The sequence below is a fragment of the Euphorbia lathyris genome, chromosome 1, assembly GCF_963576675.1.
Source record: "Euphorbia lathyris chromosome 1, ddEupLath1.1, whole genome shotgun sequence".
Classification (NCBI taxonomy): domain Eukaryota; kingdom Viridiplantae; phylum Streptophyta; class Magnoliopsida; order Malpighiales; family Euphorbiaceae; genus Euphorbia; species Euphorbia lathyris.
This window is the reverse complement of record NC_088910.1, coordinates 78,002,021-78,022,540: the sequence shown is the minus strand read 5'-3', so window position 1 is coordinate 78,022,540 and position 20,520 is coordinate 78,002,021. Positions and strand designations below refer to the sequence as shown.

The window sequence follows — 20,520 nt, the reverse complement described above, 5'->3', positions numbered from 1 at the left end:
GATTAGGCATACTCTTAAGCTTTTGAATGTTCATTGTGATTGGAAATACTCATATAGTTATACTGCTAGAACTGATTGTGTATGTGTAAGAAGTATGTTGGCTTGTTTTATGTTCTGTTTAGGAAGCTAGAACTGATTGAGTTTGTGTATGAATGTTCATTGGGCATCTATCTGATTAGGCATAGTCTAAAGCTGAAAATGTTATGAACTCACCTGATTCCTTTTTATTTGAACATGAGTTACGCTGCTGAGATAGGTTTATAGTATACCTTCCACTTGGCTTGTTATCTGATTAAAACCATTCAGAATGGTGATGAGTTTTCAATGCTATCAGCATAAGTTATGAACATGTGGTTAGAGCATCGCAAACTTCATCACCGTGCTCACTTTTCAACGAGGACAATCCAAGTGGCAAGTATATTGTAAAAGGTTTAAAGCTATGAATGTTCATTGTGATATGGGAATACTCTTATACCTACGAGCTATACTGCTAGAACTGATTGAGTATGTGTATTTGTATGTGTATGTGTATGTGTATGTGTATGAAACATGTTTATGTTTTATGTTTTGTTTAGGAAGATAGAACTGATTGAGTATGTGTGTGAATGTTCATTGAGCATGTAGCTGAATAGTTACATGTATGATGTTGTTGTGGGTGATGCTGCTGAGATAGGTTTACAATGTACCTTCTGTAGGAAAATAGACAAGCCTAGGCGTAGCGGAATAATAAAATTTTATCTATTTTATCTATTTCCTTTTTTCAAGATCTGTTAATTGTTATTTCATATAAAGAGGGATAGAAAATAATACCTTCGGTGAAGAACTATCTACGGTTGCAAACGAAGTGCCCACAACTTCTTATTATCAATCCTTGAGCAACGAACGTTTTTGTTCAACACAGAAAAACAAAACTAATCAGTAATCAACCTTTAAAGTATAGCAATCACAATGATTGCCTCTAACAGAAATCGATACGAGATCAAAGAGGGAGTAAGAAATAAATTAAATTAGCCGAGACGACGACGAAACGATTCCTTCCTCTTCTTTGTCTGTGTGTCTCGAAATTATGGGGTTAAGGAGTCTATTTATAGACTTCTCAAAACCCTAATCCCAGTTGTGTTAGGTAATTAAATAATTGGAATCTTATTCGGAATAGGATTCATAATTAGATAATTAAATAAACACTTTACTATTATCTAAATAATAACTAATTATATCTAGATAATTATTATTAATCAAATTAATAATTAATTAATGTTAGGGATAATTAATTAGAGTTTTAATCACATAAAAACTTCTAATTAATATTATCAGATAATCTTTTAATTTAATTCATAACCATAATCAAATTATAATTATTAATCAAATTAATTTATCCCCTAATTAATATATAAATTTCGGCCGCCTATATTGTGTCTCACTAATTACATTTTCGTCCTCCGATTCCAAGTCCCATATGCGACCCATTAGGTTCTTTATTGCCACTAGCCGTATATATCCATTGAAATTATTCATCACGATTAATTCCAACATATATATAACGGAATACCGTCGTGAGCTATTACTAGCAGAACCTATGATATTCCCCTAGAGCAATTAAGAAGTCAGGTTGATAACTGACGTTAACCTTTCTGCATTAGGTACAGTATAATACGATCCTTCATCAACTATATCCTGTCGGTCAATTCCTTATAACCATGGAACGTGTCAAGGTTACATATAACGAAGAGTCCGGTTTTACTTGTCACTATGCCATTTTCCTTTTCACATGACACAAGATACATGACAGACATTTGTTTTAGTGTCGTCTGAATATGTTTCGTGACAGTATTTTAATTCTATGTCATCGGAAGGTGAAATAAAAAATGCGCTCGCGTCTCAGATGACGTTACGGTTACAGTATGCTATCATCCCAAAAGAACGCGATTTTGATGGAAAAGTCACTTAAGCATCAGACGACACTTCGAATAAATGAATGTTATTGTTGTACGAAAATAAAAAAGCGGCAACCAAAACTTAGAAAAGCGGAGGAGCAAAAACTCTAACTCTTAGTTTGCGCGCTTAAAAAAAGAACGAGGTATATAAGGCCAATTTAGCCTAAACCCAGTCTTTCGATCCTCCTCTTCTCCTTCGATCTCCACCTCTGCAAAAAGCCCTAAACACAATTCATCTTCTCCTGCTTGGTTTATCTCTCTCAATCGGGTGAATCGTCTTCTAACTCGTTAATTCTTCATCTCGGTAAGGTTCATTTTAGGGTTTATTTAACACATTACGCTATGTTTATGACGATTGTTCTTGAAATTATTAGACTATCTGCATCTTAGTTTTGACTTAATCTACTGCATATTCTTTCTATAATTCGAAGTTTGTTTGCTTAAAATTAGGTATCGACATTCTGAAATAAGGGTTTTATGTGGTTTTAGTATATCTAGTTTTTTTTTGTGTTTATCTGGTTTTTTGGCAATGCTGTTCTATTTGGATGATTCTTTCATGTACTTTTGATGCTGGGTTTACTTTGGATGGTTCTTTCATGTACTTTTGATGTTGGGTTTACTTTGGATGATTCTTTCATGTACTTTTGATGTTGTGTTTACTTTGGAGATGATTCTTTAATGTACTTTTGATGATGGGTTTATAGTCTTGCAGATACATTTTCATATACATTTTGGGTTTCTCTGCTGTTTTATGTTTGTCAATGTATGTGTTTATTGTTAATTATTAGTTAGAATACAACTGATTATAGATTATGTTTGTTCAAGATGGATAAATCATGGATGGTGGCTGATAGGAGATCACTACAGTTTAGAATAGGCTTACAAGAGTTTCTGAAGTTTGCAACTGCTAATGCTACAAACTCAAACTATATTTTCTGTCCTTGTGTCAAATGTTGTAACCTCAGAGGTGGTAGTATTGACTTTATTAAGGATCATTTAATCTGTAATGGAATTATGAAAACATATACAACTTGGGTATGGCATAGTGAGTGTTCTATTGCAGACTCAAATCATATAGGTGAGAGTTCTGAAACAGTTGAAATGAACCATGACTTAGGAAGAGACTTAGAAGAAGATGGGTGCTCAGTAGAGTCAGATGAATTTATGCATTTCGTTCATGATGGAGACAAGCCTTTGTATCCTGGTTGTACTAAATCCGCCAAGATGAATGGTTTACTACAAACCTTTAATCTGAAAGCTAAACATGGTCTGACCGAGTCTTGTTATACTGACATTTTATTGTTGTTTCACACCCTACTTCCTGATGGGAATGAAATGCCAATGTCTGCCAATGAGGCCAAAAAAACTCTTCATGCTTTAGGGATGAAATATGAGAAGATTGATGCATATCCAAATGACTGCATTTTGTATAGAGATGTTAATAAGGGTGCTACTCGATGTCCATCATGTAATGTCTCTAGGTGGAAACTAGCTAGGGATAATACATAGAAGGTAGGGGTAGCTGCTAAGACTTTATGGTATTTTCCACCAATCCTAAGGTTTAGAAGAATGTTTCAGTCCACAGTTACCGCTAAGGAACTTACTTGGCACTCGACTGGTAGGAAAAAGGATGGATTGATGAGACATCCAGCTGATTCCCCAACTTGGCAAATGATTGACACTAAGTGGTCAGATTTTGGTAGTGAACCTAGGAACCTTAGGATAGGACTATCTTCAGATGGTTTTAACCCATTTGGCAATCTTAGCAGCACCTACTCGTGTTGGCCAGTCATAATGGTTGTTTATAACCTTCCGCCATGGCTATGTATGAAACGAAAGTAGATGATGTTAACTTTGTTAATTTCCGGACCCAAGCAGCCTGGAAATGATATTGATGTGTACTTGCAGCCTTTAATAGATGACCTAAAAGTCTTGTGGGATGATGGAATTGATCGGGTGTATGATGCAGTGAGAGGAGAATACTTTAGGTTGAGAGGGGTCTTGTTGTGGACTATTAACGATTTTCCCGCTTATGGGAACTTATCAGGGAGCATTGTTAAAGGGTACAATGCATGTCCTATATGCATTGACCAGACCAAACCGATAAGGTTGAAGTATTCTAAAAGGATGGCTTATATAAGGACTCGTAGGTGGACTCACTAGTACAGAAATGCTCACTTGTGTCGCGCTTGAAGATAAAGCGACACAACAGAGTAACTAGTGTCGCGCGTTCTGTAAACGCGACACAACTAAGTATTTTGTGTCATCACTTGTGTCATGCTTTAAGAGCGTGCGTCACAAACGAGTTACTTCTTGTATCGCCTGTCTTACAGTGTGACACAAGTGCAAGCTTGTGACGCGCCTTTAACAAAGTGACACAATGAGTGTGTTATCTTTGTGTCGCTCCTTTTTAAAAGTGCGACACAACTAATACGAACTACTATTGAATATAATTATTTTTTCTTCATATTTATTAAAATACTAAAGGATGAAAATCAAATAGTATGTACTTACATATAAACTTAAAAACTTATTCCATATAAATTAACTAAAAATAAAAAATAATTTAATTAATATAAAACTATTAATTAATAATTGGTATAATATTAATTTTAATTATAATTTTTTAAATATAAAAAAGTAAATTTACAAAAAAAATATTGATAGATTAACAAATTTGTTACATATTTATACAATTTATTAAAATGATATGAAATTAAAAAAAATGTAAACCATGAAACATATTTTTTCAATCTAAAAAACTTAATAGAAAAAAAGAAAAACGCTAAATAAAACAGCCGCCACCTCAAAGCCAGAAAAAAATGAACCCTAAAAATCAGACCCAAAAATTACGATTTCTTTTTGTTTGTTTTCTTCTTCCCCATCGACTGTCGCCACCTCCTTTCTGCCCTATACGGTCGGCCGCCTTACATTTCTTCCGCCATGGCAAGGCTTGTGCCACCTCAAAGCCTCCTATCAGACAACTTCAACGCCTCCTACTGCATAGCTTCACAAATTTGTGAAAATTTCTCTTCTATTAATGATTTCTGTTCTTGTTTATGGTTTCTGTTCTTCTGTTAATGATTTATATTCTTCTGTTAACGATTTCTGTTAATGGTTTCTGTTCTTCTGTTAATGGTTTCTTTTCTTTTACCTGTAAAAATTCCACTGTCCTCTTCTAATAACTTCGATTCCTCTATGGTTGCTCTTGGCTTACTTGGTGAATTTGGGGATTTTTTCTGGACCATTGTTGAAATTGCTGTTAAATGGCTTATGGATTGGGATGGAATCTTATGAAACTGTATGCCTTTTGGATTCTCAGGCATTGATTTTCCCTTTCCTTATTATCTCTTCTTGAGACACTTCCTTTAGGTGTACAGATCTGATGACGCTGAGAATATTGGCTATGTGATTCCAACTACCGTTATATAAACACAGTTTGTGTGAATTGACTGTTGAAAAGTGCTTAGGTGCTTCTGAGGGACCAAGCACTTCTAAAAGCTTCTTCTTCTCATTTGCACGATTTCAGAGATAGAACTTCTTTGTCATGGTGTTTGCCATTTGTTGTCAATTGGCTTCTGTAATGATCCACCAAAGAAAGTTGTAGAGATGATCTTTTCCTGCCTTATGCTTCTGGAACTTCTACAAGTCATAAACTTAAATAAACAAGGAATTTAATGATTAGCTATATAGAATAATTTGGAAAGTTATTATAGTTTGGCTAAAACTAATTGTGTTCTATGTTTGCTTTTCCAGTTTACCTTGCACTATTTCTTTTCCCTATTGAATTATGTTCATAAGGTCTTCGATTGAGGCGTTTTTTCATTGTATTTTAGGCTTCTCCCATCATGATTAATGGATGCCGGGTTGGTGTTGAGTAAAAGAGATCTACTTCTCGAGGTAAGTTAGGTTTTTTGGTGCAGTGAGCAGATTCCATAATTAACTAAGGTGGCTGTGTTTGTTCGTTAAGTAAGCGTTGACCTTGCTTTGTACAGTTTTCCGAGTTCTTAGATTGTAATCTATACAGCTAAGGGTTTTGACCTGTATTTTGTCATTTCGTGTTATTAAACAACCCTTCATATATGCCAGGCATAGTTTTGTACATGTATCAATAGAATAATTTAGAATAATTTAGGTCCTAAATTCTTTTGCGGTCTCTTTTGCTGCTAAATATGATCCACAAGGTCAAAACCCCGATTTTTGAATCACAAATTGCATGATTAATTTCGCTAGCATATGTCAACGGTCTCTAGAGTTTGTGTTCTGATTGGGATCTTGCCTCATTTGCTTTGAATTCGGCAAAAATAAAAAGATGTGTGATATGAGGAGCACCTTCAACCTCTATGTATGATTTTATTGTTTTTGAGTGGTATGTATGTGTCTGATCTTGAAATCATATGCAGAACAAGCTGGTTGAAGGGCGAAAATCACTGTGGTCGAATTGAAAGAGTATGAAAAGTTCACAATATGCAGAAAACTCTAGCTAGATTCGAAGAATACAGAGAAATGGTCAAAATAAAAGCCAGCAAACTCCCAAAGAAACATCCCCGGTGCATTGCCGACGGAAACGAGCTCTTAAGGTTCTACGGCACCACAGTTTCATGCTCTCTCGGCCTAAATGGCTCCTCTAGATTATGCATATCAGACAGATGTTGTGTATGTCGAATCATCAAAAACGGATTCTCAGCAAAGAAGGAACTTAAAGGAGGAATTGGAGTTTTTACAACATCAACAAGTGGAAGAGCATTTGAATCAATAGAAGTAATTGGGGAAGAAGAAGAAGAAAGTGTTAGAAAAGCATTAATAGTATGCAGAGTAATAGCAGGAAGAGTTCATAGGCCATTGGAGAATATACAGGAAATATCAGGCCAAATTGGTTTTGATTCATTAGCAGGAAAAGTTGGTCTTTACTCAAATATTGAGGAGCTTTATCTTTTAAATCCAAGAGCACTCCTTCCTTGCTTTGTGGTAATATGCAAAAACTGAAGAATTTTGTTTCTTCTTCTTCTTACAATCTTTCCTTGTGTCACATGTAATTTATTTCCTCCTTGTAATATTGTTGAATCGGATAGTGATCACTATTAGGATGTCTTTGTCCATATTGTGTCATAAGTCATCAAAACATCGACTAATTTAGCATATTTGAAGATCAACGATTCTACAAAATGCTGAGCAAATAACATGATGTTAAAGGCAAAAAGATGACGGTGTGATTTCATATCTTGTCTAAAAGCTTTTGCCTATTATTGCAGGACGACCATTTGGCTTAGTCAAGGGTAAGATTCGAAAGGACTACCCTTCTGTTCAATTGACAACTTGGAAGGTACAGAAATCTGAACCTTTTTCTTTTATTATTGTCATTCCCTTTGTTTTCTAGTGTTGATGTTGTTTAAATGACACACATGGATACTTTAGGCTTTTGTTCAAAATGCCAGCTTTAACAGTATTATTGTCATTCCCTTAATTCCATAATTGTGTTCTATGTTTGCTTTTCGAGTTTACCTTGCACTATTTCTTTTCCCTATTGAATTATGTTCATAAGGTCTTCAATTGAGGCGTTTTTTCATTGTATTTTAGGCTTCTCCCATCATGATTAATGGATGCCGGGTTGGTGTTGAGGAAAAGAGATCTACTTCTCGAGGTAAGTTAGGTTTTTTGGTGCAGTGAGCAGATTCCATAATTAACTAAGGTGGCTATGTTTGTTCATAATTCAATTATTATATCAATAAGAAATTGGTTTGTTGTTTCTTTTCTGAACAGAATGCAATTTTCTAGTTAAGGTATTTACTTTTGTTTTTTCCTGTCTCATCAGCATATGAGATTCTATCAGACGAAGAGAAGAGGAAGAATTACGACCTACGACCTATATGGAGATGAGAAAGGCAACCCTGGGTTTGGTGCTGGCTCTCCTGGTGATCAGAGTGGCTATAGTTATTTCACAAGTGGTGGACAGGGACAGACTCAGTTAAGCTTCAGACCAGATGCATGGCAAAATATGGGGGGCCAGGAAGATTCCAAATCATTTTCATTTTCCTTTGGTGGTTCAGGTGCCCAAAATTCATTCGGTTTTGGCCTGAATGACATGTTTTCCATTTTTTTTGGGGGTCGGTTTGGTGGTTTTGGTGGTTCTGCCAAGTCTCGATCTAGTTTTCAATCTGGGTCGAGAAGCTCCTCTAAGAGCATCAAGGCCATAAAGTCTCAAGTCTTCAGGAAAGAAATTGCTGACCAAGGGATTTTACTTTGAATTAATTGTTATATATGCAACTATTTCTTGAACAAATTAAGTTGTGATTATATTTTGAATATGTATGGTACTTGTAGTTTTATGTGTATGTTCTATAATATCATGTAGAATCAAGTAAATTTTGATTATAAAATTTTATGCTAGGTGCTGGAAAATTTTGTAAATTTTTTTTTAAAAAATATCAATATTTTGTGTCGCGCGTGAGGAAGGTGATGCTCGTAAATTATATAGCGGTTAATAGGACAAGTGTATCCTATCGCAGCAAGTAATACAGTGCTAAGCACAGGATCGAACCACAAGGACTATTTATCACAACTAGTCGGCCCAAGGTAGGCACACAATTGTTCGGAAGGTTGAATATGTGGTGGAGTGATTAAAGAGGCAAATTTTCTAAAATAAAAGATAAAAGCGTTTGACAGGGAAGAATTCGAATTAATTGATGAAACAATCTAAGATGGGGATTCCCTTAATTGGATCCCATGTATGAGTTACTGGGATTTAGTTTCATATCATAATGATAATTGACGGTAACCACCTAATTAACCACATGGAGATTGTCAATCTCCTGTAGTCTAATCACATGCATTTGGTTGACGGCTTGATTAGGCATATAACCTAGGGCATGCAAAGCATTAGGGTCTTTGGTGATTAAGGCTAAAGCCGTAGCCCAGCCACTAGCCCGCACTCCTAGTGGTATCTAGCGAGGTCAGATTATGCTAATTCGGATTAGGTAGTTCCTTGGTCAGGTAACTACCTATCTGCAATCCTAAATTTGTCAGACTCAAGGCATTAGGTTCTGCTATGTCAGGCTAGTTGATTATCATCGAATCTCATTCTAGCAATCATCCTATCCCTGACAAATCTAAGACATTAAGCTCGCATAATCTAATCAATTGGAAACAATCCAGTAAACTAAATCCCTAATCATACATGGTTATGCAATCAAATCATCCCCATCCCAGATTGGTTAGGGATTAGTTCATAGTTAAACTAAACAAGCAATTATACCACGCATTATAAGCCTGAATCATCATTAATTCAAATAAGCAAAAAGTAAGAGACAGAATAAGGAATTAGGAATATAAAACCCGATTTCGTCTGATTCTGATTACAAATTAGGAGAGGACTCTCCTATTTCAATCTTCAAGAAGCTAAAGAACTGTTACAATCGAAGTAAATCAAAAATAATAAAAACTAATACAAGGAAAGAAAAAGAGAAGAACAAAAAAAGGAAAAGGAAGTAACCTAACAAAGATGACATCCTGTTCTATTTATAGTGCAGGCTTAGTTAGGGGTAGTTTGGGCATTTTGCAGGTTGAAATTCGCGCATAGGGAGTGAGAAAACGCTGGGAAATTGCTTCCCAGCGTTTCGTCTCGTCGAGACAAGAGGTGTCTCGACGAGACAAGAGGGTGTCTCGACGAGACACTAGGCGTCTTGTCGAGACACCACGCGATGGTTCCCTTTGGGAAATATCGGCCTGCCTCGTCTCATCGAGACGGGCAGTGTCTCGACGAGACGAGGGCCTGTCTCGACGAGACAGGCACTGTCTCGGCGAGACATGCACTAAATTGGGGCTGAGTCCGGTTTTTCTTTATTTTGGTCCCTGGACTTCTGAAATTTGCTCCGACGGTCCCTGAATTGTCCGGAGGTGCTCCACAAGGCACGGGTCTGGTTCGAAAATGCTCAAACAGTCCCAAAACGCCTGAAAATACAAAAAATGCCATAAATAATGGAAATTACTGATTTTAACTGAAAGATAGCAAAATGATACTGAAATTGAATGGAAATAAAGCAAAAACGAGCTAAAACAATCCTAAAAACCCTATATAAATGGGAGCTATCAACCCCCCCACACTTGAATCTTGCTTGTCCGCAAGCAAGAAAGAATCAAAGGCAACGAAAACTCAACAAATAGCTCCCGTACACAGATAAAGATCCACTGCACTTTTATCATCTATACGGTCTCAGACTACTCAAGTTACAATTAAAAACAAAGTGAACCTCAGATAAATCTCCAAAACTGATTAATTAGTTTTATCAACCAACACTTTGCGAAAACGAAAAGGCGAAGACTACGATTGCTAGCTCACAGGTGGTCGCTCTTGCACTCAAGTGTTTGGGTGAAATATGAATTTGGCGAACGCTCTACAGTCTATTGCACAAAATGGTCACGTTGGAATTGCATCATCCATCCAGTCAAAATTACGCATCACAATCAAACAAGGTTATAGGTCTTCAAAGGGTTGTAACATAGGCTAAGGTTTGGGGTTAGGAAAAAGGGAATTTAGGTAAAAGTTAATGAATCAACTAGCTGGAATATTTTTTTGCAAAAATTGGCACTTTTCCCGCTATATGCGAGATAGAAGCTCAAGGTTGATTTATTTCAGTTTGGGAAGTAATTAAAGAATGCCTTTTATCATTTCCTCTATAATTTATCCGGTTCAATTTTGAACCATAAATATTTCTTTTCTTTTCTTTTGAGATAGAGGGACAAATGGTCAATTTGAATTGGTTACTTCTTCTATTTAGAATTACAACCTTTCAATGGTAGCTAATGGAAATTTGAAGGATGTGTGCCTAAGGATTTTCTAACCGAAATTGAGTCAATTAACTTGGGTGAGAAAGGGTATTTAGGAAGGCTAAGGGCTTGTAACAAGGTTGATCAAAGAAAATGGGTAAATAAGGCTCAAAGGGGCTTATCTAGTGGAATTGGTAAGGGATTTTGGCTAATCAAAGAATAGGCTAAGTTCACAAAGGGCTAAACCTAGATTGCCTAATCATTTCAAGTTCAATTATAACACAATATTCAACCAGTATTGGATGCAATTCCTATGAGCATAATGACAATAACTGTAATCCCACACCTAAGAGATCGATTGTTCCTAAAAATGAGTCTAAAATATTGACCTTTAGGCTCTAGCTCACAATTTAGGGGTTATTTGCAACAATCCTAGCCTCACATAACGAAATGTTCCATGTCAATCTTAGTTAAATAACACTCTTTGGAGACTCAAATGTTGTTCACAAGTTTTTGCTTGCATGCATCGATTTCAACTGAGCTTTCAGACTTTCAAAGCACAATTTCAACTGTAATGTCAGGATTGCTAGATGCATCAAAAATCAACTGCCTAAGATTCTTTTTATTTCTAACTACTGAAAGCAAAATATTGAAAGCAAAAGCTAAACATGCCGCAAAACACAAATACAAATAGTGGCATAAAACATGCAATTGGTACATGTAAAAAATGTCCTATCCTATTGCCTCCTCCCCCACACTAAATCATGCATTTAATTCCAAAAGATGCATATTTATGAAATTGAACAGTAAGTGAAAGAAAAGAGATAGGATAGGAAAAACTCCCTCAGGGGGCCTCTATGTAACGCAGTGTTTCCACTACGCCCAAGTTATCTTCATAAATTTTCAGACGCTGCCCGTTGACCTTGAAAGGTGCATTGTGGCCGTCTGTGATCTCGACTTCTCCGGAGGAGAATAACTGGGTGACCTCAAACGGTCCATACCACCTCGACTTCAGCTTACTAGGGAATAATCGCTGCCTGGAGTTGTACTGTAAAACCTTATCCCCTACCTCAAAGTGGCGTTTGATTATTCTCTTGTCATGCCATCTTTTCGTCCTCTCCTTGTAGATCTGTGAATTCTCATAGGCACTGAGCCTGAACTCTTCCAGGGCATCAAGCTGCAATAACCGTTTCTCACCTGCAACTCGTGTATCAAAGTTTAGAAAATGGGTAGCCCAGTAGGCTTTATGTTCGAGTTCTACAGAGAGATGACATGCCTTACCGTAAACTAGCCTGAATGGGGACATGCTAATTGGTGTTTTGAACGCTGTCCTATATGCCCACAAGGCATCATCTAATTTGAGTGACCAATTATGCCTAGAGGAATTTACTGTTTTTTCAAGAATGGTTTTGATCTCTCTATTTGACACTTCAACTTGACCACTGGTCTGGGGATGATACGGGGTAGCCACTTTATGAGTGACCCCGTATTTATGCAGGACCTGTTTAAGAGCTTGGTTACAAAAATGAGACCCGCCATCGCTAATAATGGTGCGGGGGGTGCCAAACCGTGTGAAGATATTCTTTTGCAAGAATCGGATGACAGCCCGCGCATCATTACTAGGTAGGGCTACAACCTCCACCCATTTAGAAACGTAGTCCACGGCTACAAGGATGTACTCATTATTGAACGACTTCGGGAAAGGTCCCATAAAGTCTATCCCCCAAACATCAAAGATTTCACAGACTAAAATTGGTTTCATAGGCATGGCATGTCTCTGTGAAATGTTACCAGTTCGTTGACACTTATCACAGTTTTTAACAAAATTAAAAGCGTCATGGAAGATTGTGGGCCAATAGAACCCACTCTGGAGTACCTTAGCTGCAGTTCTGTCCGCGTCATGGTGGCCACCTACCTCTTTAGAATGACAGAATGCAAGGACGGATGATGTTGTCGCCACAAACCTTGAATAGGTAGGGATCATCCCAGAGGTACTGCTTTGCGTCGTGCAGGAACTTCCTCCTCTGCTGGTAAGAGAGGTCTGGAGGGATCAGCTTTCCTACAAGGAAATTAGCAAAATCGGCAAACCAAGGGACATGTCTAATTGACAGTAAGTGCTCGTCGGGAAATGTCTCCTGGATGTCTGCATCGGTGTCTGTATCCACCTCCTCTTGTTCCAATCTAGAAAGATGATCAGCAACCACATTTTCAACTCCCTTCTTATCTCGTATCTCCAGATCAAACTCCTACAGTAATAGAATCCACCTAAGGAGTCTAGGTTTGGCATCCTGTTTTGAAAACAAATACCTCAATGCAGCATGGTCAGTGTAAACAATAACTTTTGAAAGCGCCAAATATGAACGAAACTTGTCAAGTGTAAAAATCACAGCTAATAACTCTTTTTCTGTGGTGGTATAATTTAATTGAGCGTCATTCAGAGTTCTACTAGCATATGAAATTGGTCGGCAAATTTTATACACTTTTTTACCTAAGCATGCACCTACAGCTGTGTCACTGGCATCACACATTAGCTCGAATGGTAAATCCCAGTTGGGACTAACCATTATGGGAGCTTTAATCAATTTGTCTTTTAAAGTGTTAAAAGATTCAAGACATTCAGGTGTGAAAACAAAATTGGCATCCTTCAGCAACAATTGGGTCATAGGCCTGGCAATTTTAGAAAAATCCTTAATAAAGCGCCTATAAAAACCAGCGTGGCCTAAAAAACTCCTAACTGCTTTGACACTAGAAGGGGGAGGTAGTTTTTCGATCACCTCAACTTTAGCAGGGTCTACCTCAATCCCTTTTCGTGATACCTTATGCCCTAAAACTATACACTCAGTGACCATAAACTGACACTTTTCCCAGTTTAGGACTAGGTCAGTTTCCTCACATCTTTGCAGCATTAATCCCAAGTTATGCAAACAGCTATCAAAAGTAGTACCAAAAACAGAAAAATCATCCATAAAGACCTCCATGAATTTTTCTATCATATCAGAAAATATAGCTGTCATACACCTCTGAAACGTAGCAGGTGCATTGCACAACCCAAAGGGCATCCGTCTATATGCAAATGTCCCAAAAGGGCAAGTGAAAGTGGTCTTTTCCTGATCGTCAGGATCCACTGATATTTGCATGTAGCCCGAATACCCATCCACACAACAGAAGAAAAACTTACCTGCCATGCGTTCAAGCATTGGATCAATGAACGGAAGAGGGAAATGATCCTTCTTGGTGGCGTCGTTTAATTTCCTGTAGTCCACGCACATTCGCCACCCGGTAGTTTTCCGCACCGGGATTAGTTCATTCTTCTCATTCAATGTCACTCTTGTGCCCCCCCTTCTTCGGCACCATATGCACGGGACTCACCCACTGGCTGTCAGAGATTGGATAGATCATCCCTGCATCAAGCAACTTAATTACCTCAGCCTTCACTACTTCCTTCATTTTTGGGTTGAGTCTTCTCTGTGGTTGAGCAGTCGGCTTCACCTTATCCTCCATATAGAGCCGGTGTTCACAGAGAGACGGGCTGATTCCCTTGATGTCAGACATTTGCCATCCAAACGCTCCATTGTGCTTCCTCAGCACCTCCACCAAGCGATCTTCCTCAGGACTTGTAAGTTCAGCCGAAATAATCACAGGTAAGTGTAACGGAGGTTCCAAGAACACATATTTTAAATGGGCAGGTAAGGGTTTGAGATCGAGGGTTGGTGGTTCTTCAATCGAGGTCTTAGGTCTTGTCTTGGTTCCTCTGTCCAGGAGTTCATCGTGCTGGGCCCAATGACAACCCTCTTTACCTTCTCCCTCGGTCTCCAAATCCAATGGCTCCTCATCTAGTTCAATACTCAGGTTCCGTTCTTCAGTTTCCTGGAAAACATTCTCAACCAAAGAGTCAGTTACGCTCAGAAAATTACAACATTCATCATCAACAGGAAATTTCATAGATTTTAGAATGTTGAATTCAACTTCCTCGTTTTGAAGCCTGAGAATCAGTTTGCCTCCCTCAACATCAATCAGTGTTCGTCCAGTGGCGAGAAAAGGCCTCCCTAACAAGATCGGGACTTGATCATCTTCTTCAATGTCCATGATCACGAAGTCAACTGGGAAGATGAACTGATCTACCTTGACCAAAAGGTCTTCCACCGCTCCAACCGGACGCCTTATAGACCTGTCAGCCAACTGAATGGTGACTGACGTAGGCTTTGGGTCTCCCATTCCTAATTTCCTATAAACAGACAACGTCATAAGATTTATGCTTGCACCAAGATCACATAAAGCACGTTTAAAATGAACCTTGCCTATTGTACAGGGAATGCTAAAACTACCAGGATCTTTAGATTTTTTAGGTAACGGATTTGTTAGCATGGCAGAACATTCCTGGCTTAGCATTACAGTCTCATGATCTCCTAATTTTCTCTTTTTAGAGATCAGGTCTTTTAAAAATTTTCCATACACAGGCATATTCTCAAGAAGTTCAAGAAATGGGAGGTTAATCTCGATTTTCTTAAACACATTTAAAATTTTGGAATAATCCTTGTCTAACTTAGCTCTCCCAGAAGTAGGATAAGGCAAGGTAACCTGTGTTGGTGGTACATCAATTTCAGTAATCGGAGTTGGATCAGAAACACTTACCTGTGGAGCAGACGGGGTAGAGATATTACCAGGAATGGGGTCTGAAGCCTTGTCTTGCTGAGGCACAAAGTCTGGTGCGCTTACCTGTGTTCTGCTCCTAAGCGTGATTGCTCGTGCTTCCTCTTCTACCAATTTACTGACCTGTGTTTGAAGCCTTTGGCAGAAAGCTTCATTGTGTGCCAACCTTCCTTCTATGGCACTCAGGCTCTCTCTCAGGACATCTATACTTCTCTCCGATTCAGTCTCAGAATCTGATCCTCGGTGTCTATCCTGCTGCCAAAGTGTGCTATTCGACCCATACTATTTTAGATAATGGATCTGTTCAAGTACCATCGGGCACTCCACGTTCTTGTGCCCTCCGCTGCAAACCTCACAGCTTGCTACTGGTTCTGGTGATTTCAGGTGAGTCCCCAGCAGATCTACTTTTTCTGTAAGCGCTGCTATTTGATGATTTGATTCTGAAAATATTCCGGGGAACTCTTCGGCTGTTGTGCCTCTTCTTGGAGCCGGCTTCTCAACTTGCCAACATGCACTTCGTTCAGCTAATTCTTTCATCAGATTGTACGCTTGAACTGCAGTCTTGTTGAATAGATTTCCTCCCGCTGCTGCATCCAGAAAGGCACGGCTGACAGGAGATATCCCTGAGTAGAATATGTCAACAAGCTGGTACCGCTGGTAACCATGGTGGGGGCACCGTCTTAACAACTTCTGGAACCTCTCCCAGGCTAGATGCAAGTTCTCACTGTCGGACTGCCTAAACGAGGTGATGTCGCTTCTGAATTGTGCAGTCTTTGACGGAGGGAAGTACTTTGCTAGAAACGCTGATACTATAGTGTCCCAGTCAGTGAGAGACCCTGGCTCAATGGATTGTAGCCATTCTGCAGCTTCTTCTTCTAGAGAAAATCTAAACAGCTTCTGGAAGATCTGTTCAGATGTGACGTCTTCGCACTTAAAAGTGCTGAAGTATTCCATGAATTTGTCAAGATGTGAGTTAGGATCTTCGTAGTAATCCCCACTGAACTGTCCCGAGTTCTGGATCATCTAAATCATTGTTGGTCTGATTTCAAATGACATTGCTGTTATTGTCGGATCGAGGATGCCAGAGGTGCTTATAGGCCGCTTTGCCCTCAACAACTCCATGACCGACGGATCTTCGGCCACTGTGTCCCCCTTTTACGTCCTGCAAGAACAATATCAGCTTAAGAATCAAGATGCAATGATGAGTAATTCCCAGAACCTCGGTTTTTGGAATTCCAAACAATTATATAAACCTATCACCAAAAGTAAACTAGTTATAAACAAAAATAGTCCCCGGCAACGGCGCCAAAAACTTGATGCTCGTAAATTATATAGTGGTTAATAGGACAAGTGTATCCTATCGCAGCAAGTAATACAGTGCTAAGCACAGGATCAAACCACAAGGACTATTTATCACAACTAGTCGGCCCAAGGTAGGCACACAATTGTTCGGAAGGTTGAATATGTGGTGGAGTGATTAAAGAGGCAAATTTTCTAAAATAAAAGATAAAAGCGTTTGATAGGGAAGAATTCGAATTAATTGATGAAACAATCTAAGATGGGGATTCCCTTAATTGGATCCCATGTATGAGTTACTGGGATTTAGTTTCATATCATAATGATAATTGACGGTAACCACCTAATTAACCACGTGGAGATTGTCAATCTCCTGTAGTCTAATCACATGCATTTGGTTGACGGCTTGATTAGGCATATAACCTAGGGCATGCAAAGCATTAAGGTCTGTGGTGATTAAGGCTAAAGCCGTAGCCCAGCCACTAGCCCGCACTCCTAGTGGTCTCTAGCGAGGTCAGATTATGCTAATTCGGATTAGGTAGTTCCTTGGTCAGGTAACTACCTATCTGCAATCCTAAATTTTTCAGACTCAAGGCATTAGGTTCTGCTATGTCAGGCTAGTTGATTATCATCGAATCTCATTCTAGCAATCATCCTATCCCTGACAAATCTAAGACATTAAGCTCGCATAATCTAATCAATTGGAAACAATCCAGTAAACTAAATCCCTAATCATACATGGTTATGCAATGAAATCATCCCCATCCCAGACTGGTTAGGGATTAGTTCATAGTTAAACTAAACAAGCAATTATACCACGCATTATAAGCCTGAATCATCATTAATTCAAATAAGCAAAAAGTAAGAGACAGAATAAGGAATTAGGAATATAAAACCCGATTTCGTCTGATTCTGATTACAAATTAGGAGAGGACTCTCCTATTTCAATCTTCAAGAAGCTAAAGAACTGTTATAATCGAAGTAAATCAAAAATAATAAAAACTAATACAAGGAAAGAAAAAGAGAAGAACAAAAAAAGGAAAAGGAAGTAACCTAACAAAGATGACATCCTATTCTATTTATAGTGCAGGCTTAGTTAGGGGTAGTTTGGGCATTTTGCAGGTTGAAATTCGCGCCTAGGGAGTGAGGAAACGCTGGGAAATTGCTTCCCAGCGTTTCGTCTCGTCGAGACAAGAGGTGTCTCGATGAGACAAGAGGGTGTCTCGACGAGACACTAGGCGTCTCATCGAGACACCACGCGATGGTTCCCTTTGGGAACCATCGGCCCGCCTCGTCTCATCGAGACGGGCAGTGTCTCGATGAGATGAGGGCCTGTCTCGACGAGACAGGCACTGTCTCGGCGAGACATGCACTAAATTGGGGCTGAGTCCGGTTTTTCTTTGTTTTGGTCCCTGGACTTCTGAAATTTGCTCCGACGGTCCCTGAATTGTCCGAAGGTGCTCCACAAGGCACGGGTCTGGTTCGAAAATGCTCAAACAGTCCCAAAACGCCTGAAAATACAGAAAATGCCATAAATAATATAAATTACTGATTTTAACTGAAAGATAGCAAAATGATACTGAAATTGAATGGAAATAAAGCAAAAATGAGCTAAAACAATCCTAAAAACCCTATATAAATGGGAGCTATCAGAAGGAGCGATACAAAGTGTACCAGATTAATCGGGGAGTTTGTGTCGCGCACCTTTGAAGCGCGTCACAAGAATTATCATATGTTGTGTTGCGCACTCTAGAAGCGCGTCACAAGAGTTATCGTTCTATTGTATCGCGCGTGTGACAAGTGCGACACAACAGATGAGTAGCTTGTGTCGCTCTCAAGAGCGATGCAAAGTTCAACAACTTGAAAAAATGCGACACAAGTAAGCATTTCTGTACTAGTGACTGCAAGAAACCATCCTTATAGGAAGCCAGCTTTTGATAATACTGTAGAAAAGGATGATCCTCCTAAACCATTAACTGGGGAGGAGTTATATGAAAGAGTTCAATGCTTGCCCAAAGCTAATAGGAAGGGTGAGAAATCTGTTCCGTATAAGGGTGACCCTGAGTCTAGACCATGTTGGAAGAAGAAGTCTGTATTCTACGAACTAGAATATTGGAAATTCCTTCCAGTCAGGCATAATCTAGATGTAATGCATATTGAAAAGAATTGTTGTGAGTCTATTCTTGGGACACTATTGAACATACTGGGTAAAACAAAGGATGGAGTTGCAGCTAGAAATGATATGATTGATATGGGGATCCGTACTAACTTGAAACGCACATCTGGTGAGAAGAGAGACAAGTTGCCTATGAGTCAGATCAACTTGTATTCGGAAGAACGAAAGATTGTTTGCAATTCATTTTTCAATATGAAGACTCCATCTCGCTTTTCATCTAATGTACGGAACCTTGTTTCGTTAAAAGATTCCAGAATAGGTAATTTAAAGTCTCATGATTGCCATGTTATAATGCAATTGCTAATGCCCATTGCATTGCGTTCAGTGTTGGACAAACCTGTTAGAATTGCCATCATTCGATTCTGCTTATTCTTTAAATCTGTTTGCACTAAAGTAATCGACATATCAGTCCTTCACAAAATCCAAAGTGAGATTGTCAATACCTTCTGTTTGCTTGAAAAGTTTTTCCCACCCTCTTTCTTTGACATAATGATTCACTTAACCCTACACCTTGTAAGAGAAGTCGAGTTGTGCGGTCCAATATTTTATAGATGGATGTACCCCTTTGAGAGGTATATGAAAGTGTTTAAAGGAATGGTTCATAATCGATAATTTCCTGAGGGTTGCATTGCAGAGTGCTACATTGTTAAAGAAGCCGTAGAATTTGTTCAAGAGCATATGAGTAATGGAGTTGTTGCAACTGTGGGGCTTCCTAGAAGGAACGTGAAGGGACTAGTAAATGGATGCAAGTCTTTATCTGCCCCTACAATTGTACAGGTGGACTCAGAACAACTGCATAAGGCTCATTTAACAGTTTTGCAAAACTGTGAAGATGTACAACCTTATTTTCTGTAACAGTTTTGCATAAGACTCTCACATACCCCAGGCTCTCACCTATTGGATCGTGCTCGCACAGAATCAAAGTATCAGACTCCATAATCCAGAATCACTAATTAACGAATGTTTGAGTCTGAGGATTAGTTATACCTACTAATACCAATGAGATGAACAGTTGACACATTAGATAAATCAATCCATTCTGTTATCTCAAGTCGGGTCCCAATCCTAATGAACTCCTTCACCGGATCCATGTAACTATCTAGATATCTGAATATCTAAAGCTTGTGAGATCAGCTTTCTGTCTCGACAGAAAACACTGTTACATGCAAGTCTCAACAGTAATATGCCAACCCCTATAACATATTACTTGACTTGGGTTTACTTTAAGTCTATTGGTTCTATTATAAAGTACAGTCTCACTTCATGCTTGTATGAACACTTTATAACTACTTAAATAAACTTAGGGTTACTTTCTTTATGAAAGATTTGTGCCTTTATATATAGTTACATTTTAATGCTATATATCTGATTAAACAAATGATCAAATAAACAATTTATTCATTAATATTAATATCCTAAAACAATTGTCTTTAGGACACTAAACTCCAACATTCTCCCACTTGGACTAAAGTCAATTGTTTCTGAAACTAATACCAGAAGAACTAAGATGTTTATCGTGAGCTCTTTGTGGTAATGGCTTGGTCAACGGATATGCAACGTTGTCCTCAGTAGGCACCTTTTCTATTCTCACATGTCCCCTGGCTATGATCTCCCTAATGAGATGATATCGATTGAGATAATGTTTGGATGCATTATGAGACCGTGGTTACTTTGCTTGTGCAATGGCTCCATTGTTATCAC

General features: G+C 38.5%; 1 protein-coding gene and 1 non-coding gene across 2 annotated transcripts; both read left to right on the top strand.

Annotated features, from left to right (window-relative positions):
• Positions 1–4,731: 4,731 nt before the first annotated feature.
• Positions 4,732–8,266, top strand: LOC136202726 (uncharacterized). The gene is made up of 6 exons (XM_065993540.1): positions 4,732–4,953; positions 5,771–5,834; positions 6,338–6,902; positions 7,187–7,257; positions 7,512–7,575; positions 7,747–8,266. The coding sequence occupies exons 3-4, from the start codon at positions 6,402–6,404 to the stop codon at positions 7,202–7,204; spliced, it is 519 nt and encodes a 172-aa protein (XP_065849612.1). The 5' UTR covers positions 4,732–4,953; positions 5,771–5,834; positions 6,338–6,401; the 3' UTR covers positions 7,205–7,257; positions 7,512–7,575; positions 7,747–8,266.
• A 7,739-nt stretch (positions 8,267–16,005) lies between these two features.
• On the top strand, positions 16,006–16,112 carry LOC136216223 (small nucleolar RNA R71). Its single transcript, XR_010683215.1, has one exon. It is a non-coding gene; the product is annotated as a small nucleolar RNA R71 (small nucleolar RNA).
• Positions 16,113–20,520: the final 4,408 nt, after the last annotated feature.